Consider the following 9,186-nt stretch of genomic DNA (forward strand, 5'->3'; position numbering starts at 1 on the left):
TGGAGCACATTATAAAGATTTATCTATAATGCTGTGCATCAAAACTTGTTGTGTAAGAACTGTCACAACTTGCACCTGTTTGGCTGTAGTGGAAAACTCCTTTGGGAGTAGATGATGATATTATAGACTCATGTCAAGATTTCAAAAACGTTCTTAAGACTCTGCTTTCAGATGGCTTTGTTTGAACCCACCAAGTGCCTCTGATGTTGAGCTCTTAGTCAAGGAGGGAGGAAGAACAGAAACATGAGGCACAGATACCCACACATGGCAGATGCCCCACTCCTCCAACAGCCCATTGAAAGTCTGAGAGAATCAGCTTCCCTTGCCTCCTGCCTTTCTTGTTGTTAGGTGCTGTGGAATCGATTTCAGCTCATAGTTGTGAACTCAGTTATCCTCTCCAATGTGACGGAGGAGAATGACATCTTTGTTCTTGTTGATGCTGCTGTGTGCCCTTGAGTCAGCACCAGCTCATAGCTGCCCCTCCATGGGGATTTTCAGAGGCAGTAAATCATGCAGGAGGAGATCTCTCATCCTTCTCCCACAGAGCAGTTGGTGGGTTCCAAATACAGGCCTTTGGGATTGCAACTCAGTTTCTTACCAGCTGGCTACCAGAGTTCCTAAACAAACAAACAAACAAAAAATCCACCAAAACCAGTAAAACGAAACTTCAGACCCCTTGTTCTGAATTAAGTTCAATTCATGGCCTTTGTAAAACCAGGGAAGCTGTAGTGACGACCTCAGCTCGGACAAGGTCTCTGAGAATCAGCAGCTGGGGTAACCGAGCCATGAGCAAGAAGTTTTTGGGGTGGTTGTTTGCAGGTGGGGTCTGGAGAGGTTGGCAAGACCCCTCCTTGCCCCTTACTCTGGATCTCCTCCAACTATCTCCTGGGCGGGTCCTGTCACTCCAATGACTTCATTTTTTTGTCTGCTGCTGGTTAGCCACTCCTTGGGAGGAGGATTTAGCCTCGGGGGACATGGGAGGTACAAACCTTTCTCCTCCCTTTCTCCAACTGCAGAAAAAGAAGGGGGTTCGTGCCAAAGCTTCCTCTGGCACTTCACCTTCAAGCAGACGCTGTCTAGATTCTCAGCCGAGGGTGCCAAACTTTGGACAGACATCAGGTCCTTTGAGCAGCAAGGAGTGCTCTTGTTGGAAGCAATCTCAGAAGCTTCGTGACACGGTCCCGGGGAGCACAGACATGGCCGAGAATCTGAGTCCAGAGCAGATGGAAGAGTATAAGGCAGCCTTCACGCAGTTTGACACGGATGGAGATGGCAAAATCAACCTCCAGGAGCTGGGCCAGGTGATGAAGTCTCTGGGTAAAGAAGTTTCTGAGGAAGAATTGAAAATGATCATGAAAATGGTGGACACCGACGGTGACGGTTCCATCAGCTTCCAGGAGTTCCTGGCAGCGTTGTCCAAGGCGAGGAAGGGTTCCAGCAGCGAGGAAGAGATGCAGGCGGCCTTCCGCGTTTTTGACGTGAATGGTGACGGTCACATCACCGTGGCTGAGCTCAAGCAGGCGATGGGCAACCTGGGTGTGGAGCTTTCCGATGAGGAGTTGGACCAGATGATCCGCGAGGCCGACACAGATAAGGATGGGCAGGTGAACTACCAGGAGTTTGCGCGCATCCTCACTAGCAAGTGAGCGCCGCCTGGTGCCCCCATCTGCATCCTGGTGGTCCTGGGCTCCTCCTGCCCTAACCTGCCCACTCGCTGCATTCTCAGGGCCCCTGCTTCTGTGTTGGGACTATCAAGGGGAAAGTTTGGATTGGTGGATGGGAAATTGCCTCAAAACTGAGAAAGACTTTGCTCTCTTGGCTTTGGAATCTGCTCTGCCAGGGCTGCTTGCCAGCTGGCAGCTCTGCTTCCTGCATGAGACCTCCAACGAGAGGCAGACTCCCCCTTCCTCCCTCAGGGAAATGGGGGTGCTCCCTACCTCACAGGGTTGTTGTGAGGAGTCCCACGCAGATGCGATGGTCTAAATAAAAGGAGCGTGAATTCCAAGTGTGGTCCAAGTTGTTGCTTGAATGCTTAGAAAGTTGAAAGTCATCTGTCCCCAGGTTGTAGCATCTGGGATTCTCTGGAGTCACTAGGTGTGTCAGAGACAATAAGATTGGCATAGGATAGAACAGGATTTAGAGCTGTTGTACATAGGGTCACTATGAGTCGCTGGAGACTTGACGGCACATAACAACAACAATTCCCTCCGTACTCTCCTTCTTCTCTTTGATGTCCTCTTAAAAAGAAAGTTAAAGTAATGATATTGGGTGGGGGAGCGATATTCTTTGATTTAAGGATCTGGGTGAGCTTCCAGGTCAGGACAAATGCTGGGGCTTCTAAGAAGGGCAGGATGGAGACATCAAAGCTGAGTTACTAAGAAAGGAACACGGCCTACACTCCAGACAAGTAAAATCTCTCATTCTTTGCAAATGGCCACCTGCACTTAAACCTCAACTATAAATCAAGCAAGCAAACAAAAACGTATGAACATATGTATGTATGTGTGTGCTTATGTGCATGTGTGTTTCCTGTATACGAGATACAGAAGCGTGTAGGTTTTATTATTATTGTTATTTAAGGAGGGAGAGGGGTATGGAGGATCATAACTGCTTCACTTGAATGACAGTAAAATAGATCAAAAATGGGTGAGGACCAGAAGAGCTGTTATACTAGATAAGGGTCCTGTGGAGGGGGCACATGAAGTGGGGTTGCTTGCCAGTGAGATCCTAGGAACAGAAATCCTTAGTATGGGAGGTATTCCCAAGGCTAACAATATGCCTGTGGAAAATCACTCCAAATTACCCAGCACACTGCTGTTGCCCAGGCCTTCTCTGACTGTGGCCCTGATGGCTCTGAGGACACCTCCAGGTGCTTGAGTCTGAGAGGTGCACCGGAGATTAGAAAAGAAGATGGAGGTAGAAGATTTTGACTGGTTGTTGTCATTCGGTACAAGTGAGTTGACTACAACTCACAGCAACTTGATGAACAACAGATCAAAACCTTGTGCTATCCTGCTCTCGCCTCACAGTCTCCACATGGTCAAGTCCACTGTTGCAGTCACCATGTCAATCCATCTCTCTCTCACTGACCTTCTGCCTTTCTCAACAGGTTATCTTCTTCCAAGGATTGGCACCCCTACTCCCCCCCCAACATGCCCAACATGCCTATTTGTATGTCACATGAATGTTGGATAATAGCTACCAAATCTACCTTGAATCAAACAGAGCCATTGTTTGAACTAGGGCTAGTGTTAGGTGTAGTCTTTTTTTATTTTTAAAAATTAGGCCTCTTCTAGGTTACTTGTCCACAATTCTGCATTTGTAAGATTCATTTTACCTTGGTTCTCAGAGATTGTCTCATGTAAGCTTCTCCTTTTGCAGTTGAGGAAACAGAGGCCCAGGGATCTGAGAGGTCTGGCCAAAGGACAGGCACACCCTTAGTTGTGGTGTCAGATTAAACACGGGGACCACATGGGGAGTGAAAGAACGCTCAGACTTGAGATTCACAAAATACACATTATTTTCCAGACTTTTCATCAACCAGATGTATGACTTTGAGTAAATCATTCAACTAACATTCAACTCATATGAAATGAGTTGTCTCTCTTGTTTTTGTCTTTTTACTGATTTTTTTAACAGAATGAATATTTAGCTCAAACTATTTTTAATTATTTGCTTTATCTTGTTCTAGCTTGTACCAGATCATGGGTTCTCATCTGAGGGTGGAGAGAGTGGCACAGCCAGCTTACCTGGTTATTGTTGCAAAATTCTCATTGCTTATTTATAGTCTGCTCCCCACCCCTCACTCCCATTCTAGAACAGGTGTGGTAAGGTGACTGACATTGCCTGTCCATTGTTTCTTGACTTGAATACAAAGCCCAAGGGGGAAGGAGCAGGGCCAGGACTCTTAGATGGTGCTGCCACATTGATAACAATTTTTTGTTCCTCCCCTGTTCAATAATGTTGAGGAGGTCACGTAATCTGTCATGATTCTCTGACATTGGTACTTTCTTCATCATAACTCTGTTTTCAGACTCTGGAATCATTTTTTCAAGAGACCAGCCAGTGCCAAGACACCTTTCTGACTGCAGGTCTGAGGTCAGATCCTCCACAGCCTGGACCTGGCAGTGAAGGGACGCAGCTACCATGGAGTCAGTTCTGACTCTGGGTAGCCCTGTGTGGGCAGGGAAATGCATAGGGTTTTCAGTGGCTGACCTTTTGCATGCATGCAAATGGTCAGGCCTGTCTTCTAAAGTGCTTCTGTGTGGGTTTAAACACTAGCAGGCTAGTTAGTGGTTAAGCTTGAATCCTTTGTGTCAGGCTCGGATTTCTAAAAAAGCAGGGCAGGGATTCCACATGCCTTGCAAAGCACAAAACTCACTGCCTGGGAGTCAATTTTAACTTACAGCAATATCCCACCATGTTTCTGAGACTTTACATGAGAAAACTGACATCTTTCTCACCAAGAGGAGCTATTCGAACACTAATTAGCAGATTTGAACCACTAATCTTTTGATTAGCAGTAGACCTGTATGTACTACATAAGTAGAGCACCTAAGAGCACAAATGAGGGAAGCATATCTGTTGAGGAGGAAGAAGATACTGGTGTGGAACCTAGTTGAGGAGATAAGATGGTGGTTGTTGTGCACTGTTAAGTCAGAACCCACACAGAAGTTATCAGGGTCAGTTAATTGCACTGAAGGAAATTGCCTATCCTTCTCCCATGGAGCAGCTGGTGAATTTAAACCATTTGCCTTCAGGATTGCACCACAACTTCTTACCACTAGGCCACCAGGGAGCTAATGGATCAGAGGCAGCTAAAAGGTTGAATGAGGTAACCTGACTGAGAAGGCGTGGGAATGCAAAAGCATGTCTGTGCGTCTTAGGACGGAGGTGGTTCCCTGCAGAAAGCCCCTGTTTCTCTTTAGGGACATAGGTCACAGAAGTTGTGTTTCTAAATTGGTGATTCCTAAATGCCAACAGGGTCAGGTGCTGGTTCAAAAGGAACTTTCCTTAGGGCCTATTTAGAAATGAATTTTTTTTAAATTTTTTTTTTTTACTAAGCTAAATTAAAATTCTTTGTTTTCAAGTTTTTAAATCTTGGGAATCCTCTTACAGTATCAATATTAAATGTCTTTTCTCTTATGAAGATACTGTAATTGTAGATGATAGCTTTTGGGGTATTTTTTGTTATTGTTGTTCAGCTGTTTCTTTCAGTTCTAGTGGCTCAGTCAGTGGGGAGTTGCAGGGACCACCTCAAGATGGAGCCTCTCTGGTGATCTGAATCTACCAGAGGTTCTGCAGGAGAAGGGAAATCTCTTCTCGTCTGATTTCTAATCTCCAAAACCCCTGAGGGTCAGCTATGTGTCAGTTTCACAGTTTCTAACTGTGCAAAATAGGGGGTCCCACAAATCTCAAACATTTATTTGGAAATTTTACTGTCTGAAAGTCCAGATGTTTGTGAGCAACTGTTCAGAACTGTGGAGTGTAAATCTGTTGTCTTTTTATTAGAAAATATTATACAATAGGGGATGTCATTTAAGCCTTACTGTTTTCTTTCCTGAGTGAGGTTATCTTAGTGTTAGCCATTTCTGGGGTTTTTTTATGCTGTAAGTATTTTCTAACAAAAATATATGCACATCATAAAAAGCACAGAGTTAAAAAGCACAGAGTCACAAAGAATAACCACTTCCATAAATGCAAAAGTACTTATTGCCCTAAAGTCAGAATCAACTCAAAGCTGACGCTCCAGAGGATTTGCCAAGGCTATACATTGCAAGGGAAGAGGTTGCCCATTTTCACCCCACGGAGCGGCTGATGGATTTGAACCACCACAGAGTGCCACCTTTGAATTAGCACAACTCATTTCTACCTACGCCACCAGGGTTTCCTAAAACCACTTCCATAAGGCTACACCTAAATATAACCACAGTTAGTTGCTGATTGTTTTCTGCTGCCTCATTCCTCACTCACTCACTCATTATAGGAATTGACTCACAGCTAACCCTCTGGTGACTTGTCAAGGCTGCAAATCACACGACAGGAGATTACCTATCTTTGTCCAGTAGAGCTCCTGGCATGATCCGAACCATGAGTGCAGTGCCACCTGTGGGTTAACAACACAACTCTATGAGGTACCCCACTCGAGATCCATTCCCTCATTAGTTACTTTATCTGCACTCCACCACTCCTCAATCTTTTGGTAAATCTCAGAAGAAAAGGCCGTGAGTTTCCTTTCTAACAATGGGCATTTCTTTATTTAAAAGAGGAGACAGAATCTGGAAAAGTTAAAGAGAAAAAAGAAACCCTAAACAAAGAAAATAGTCACTCGCTAAAGTATGCAATATACAGTTGATAGGCCTTTCAGATTCGCTATGTTGGTTATTTTAGGTTCTTATTTGCAAAGTGGCCCAAAATCCAAATCCTTAAGAGAAAAACATATCGGGATAGAAGTCCTTAGGCCCCAGACAAGAAGGTATTTGACCTGCAGAAAAGTCACACTGTCCAGTTTAACTCCTACCTATGCAACCATGGCTGTTTAGAAGATTAGTTGCAGTCCTTCCTCATTGCACTACTTTCTTTGTTCTCTGAGGGAGAGAGAAGAGGGCTGGCAAAGAGCTGGCGTTAGATTCATTAGTTTTTCTTAGTTATAAGGGAACATCAGGGGTAGCGGGTTTTCTCTAGCTAACCCACTCAGTAACTAAAATTGACTCGGATTGCTTATGGGAACTTAAGATAATAAACAGCTGAGTTTGATATGCTAATAGCATGAGCTGGCAGGAGACTAGGCTCTTTTTCATGAAGAGCAATTAAGGCAGTGTAACTATGGGTTGGGGGCCTGGTGTGACAGGGTCTCCAACAATCTTGGTTTGCCTGGAAGGTGTTCTAAGTAGGTAGAAATTTCAGTGTTAAAAAGGGAAAGTGACATGCAAGTCAGGATGAATTGTCATCTAAAATGAGATGAATGGGATGTGTGGAATGATCAGGATAGAACTTGGACAAGGACACTAAAAGCCTGGCCAGAAAGAAGCTTCAGAGAGAGGCTTGATTCCTCTAAGAAGATCTTTGCTTGTGGCAGAGGAAGGGATAGAGTCTGTAAGGGGATCATCTCTTCACAGTCCCTCTAACCTAGTGTAATCTGGACATTCATCACTGATAATCCTTAGCGTAACTCTAGGCTTGTGAGTCTTTCTTCTCCACTGCACCAGGAGCCCTTCAGCCCTGGCATTGCACTTTGCTAATCATTACATCGCTAGGCCATAATCTGGAGTACATTGCAAGGCAAATCAACAGGTCAAACATCTTCAGTTCAAATCCAGCAGTGACTCCAAGGAAGTAAGATGTGAAGTCTCCTCCCATTAAGAATTTAGTCTCAGAAACTAGAGAGAAGGTCACTATGAGTCAGATCTGACTGGAGAGTAACTAGTTTGGTTGGTATATTTGAGGGAACAGGTAGCACAGTGCACATACATAATGACAATAATCCACTTGCTTTTATTCTCACTATGGTAATCCTATGTGTGCCAGAGTAGAATTGTGCTCCACAGGATTTTCAATGATTGATTTTTGGAAGTAAATTATGAAGCCTTTCTTTTTGGGCTCCTATGATTAGATTTGAACCTCTAATCTTTCAGGTACTAGTTGAATGCATCAAACTGTTGGCTCTACCTTGGGACTCATTGCTGGAAAATGGTGTGTTAACTTTGGAAGCTGTGTAGGAATGTGGCTGAGAAGATTGGTATCCAAAAGTGCTGAGGAGACTCAGCAAATTGCTACTTATTAGAAGAAATTTCTAGGGACAGCAGATAAACAGGTCCAAGACCAGATAACCTCTCCCTCTTAAAAATATTGACCCTAGGTTCTTGGCAGACCTTACCTTTGAAGACACCAAAGCCTGTGTGACATGACTGGCCCAGAAGCATCTTCGAGCCATCACTTCCCCAGAGTTTGCTAAAAGCTGTAGCCAATCCCAGGCACACTCACACCCTTACCAGTGACAGAACCACTCCCAGGTTGAGGTGCTGCAGTTTTTTTACCTCGATGAAACCCAGAGCCCTAGACTGCTGCCCTCAGCCAACTGGAAACTGCCCAGCTGCCACTTCTGCTGTCCAGCATCCAGCACCAGGAGCATGAATATCACGGGTACATTGGGTGAAACACTGCTGTCTAGCTACATCACGTGGGATTTCTTAAGCTCAAGCAGAAGAGCCTGGGTGGAGACATGGTTTCAGGAGGGCAATAGTCCTCCTGCTCCTGTTCTTCCCAAGAGAGGAGCGCCAATATACAAGCATTTCGCAAAACATTGTCATACCCTGGGTCTTTATATAATTTCAACAACCTAGTATCTACAAAGAAAAGATTCACATAATGTCAAGAAAGCAGCAGTCTGCCCCAGTTATCATGAAAAAAATGAAGTAAACTTTCTTCTAAAAAGGCAGGCCCAATGAATACCCCAGATAGAGAGAACCAGAAGAAATACATTGATGTGGAAGTATTTGAATAGCTACAGAGGAAGATATAAATGACAGAAGAAACAATGGAAGTCATTAAAAGAGCAAATACCCCACAGACAGCAATCCAAAAAAACAATTATGAGGATCAACTTGAACAGCTAAGAAAGAAAATGCAAAAAATGGAAGAAAGAATTTATAGTATAGCTAAAGAGCGTACAAGAACTTAAAAAAATCATCACAAGACAGAGTGTACAGCCAACACAGTGCTGTAAATAACAGGAAAGCATGAAAATTAAATACAGAATACTAAGACAAAAATGGCAGAAGTATCCGACACACTAGTGGAACAAAAATGTAGCACTGAAGAGATGGAACAAAAAGTCAGTGAGCTGGAAGAAAAGAGCCTCACTGAAAACATAGTAGAAGAAAAATTAGAAATGATAAAGGAAACAGTTGTTGTTGTGGTTGATTGTTTTGAGTTGACCACAGCTCATAGTGAGCCTATGAACAAAAGGCCTGAAGCCTTTCTATAACTATCATTTATCCAAGTTCATAGTTTCCAGAGGCATATTGTTTAGGAAGTAGATGCCAAGAAAGCGTTAGAATCAAATGGGATGACATCAAAAGGAACAACATAGGTATGACTGGAATTCTAGAACATAGGAGGAATAGAGAAGTCATGGAGAAAATTGAAGAAGTTGTTGTTGTTGTTGTTGTTGTTATGTGCCATCGA

At 43.9% G+C, this 9,186-nt stretch overlaps 1 protein-coding gene across 1 annotated transcript; it reads left to right on the top strand.

The window, feature by feature from the left end:
* The first annotated feature begins 1,196 nt into the window (after positions 1-1,196).
* On the top strand, positions 1,197-1,646 carry CALML5 (calmodulin-like 5). The gene has a single exon (XM_006891881.1). It carries the CDS (start codon positions 1,197-1,199, stop codon positions 1,644-1,646), a length of 450 nt encoding a protein of 149 aa, XP_006891943.1.
* The last annotated feature ends 7,540 nt before the right edge of the window (positions 1,647-9,186 follow it).

Source organism: Elephantulus edwardii, unplaced genomic scaffold (assembly GCF_000299155.1).
Source record: "Elephantulus edwardii isolate Elephantulus edwardi_28Jun2011 unplaced genomic scaffold, EleEdw1.0 scaffold00105, whole genome shotgun sequence".
In the NCBI taxonomy this organism is placed as follows: Eukaryota; Metazoa; Chordata; class Mammalia; order Macroscelidea; family Macroscelididae; genus Elephantulus; species Elephantulus edwardii.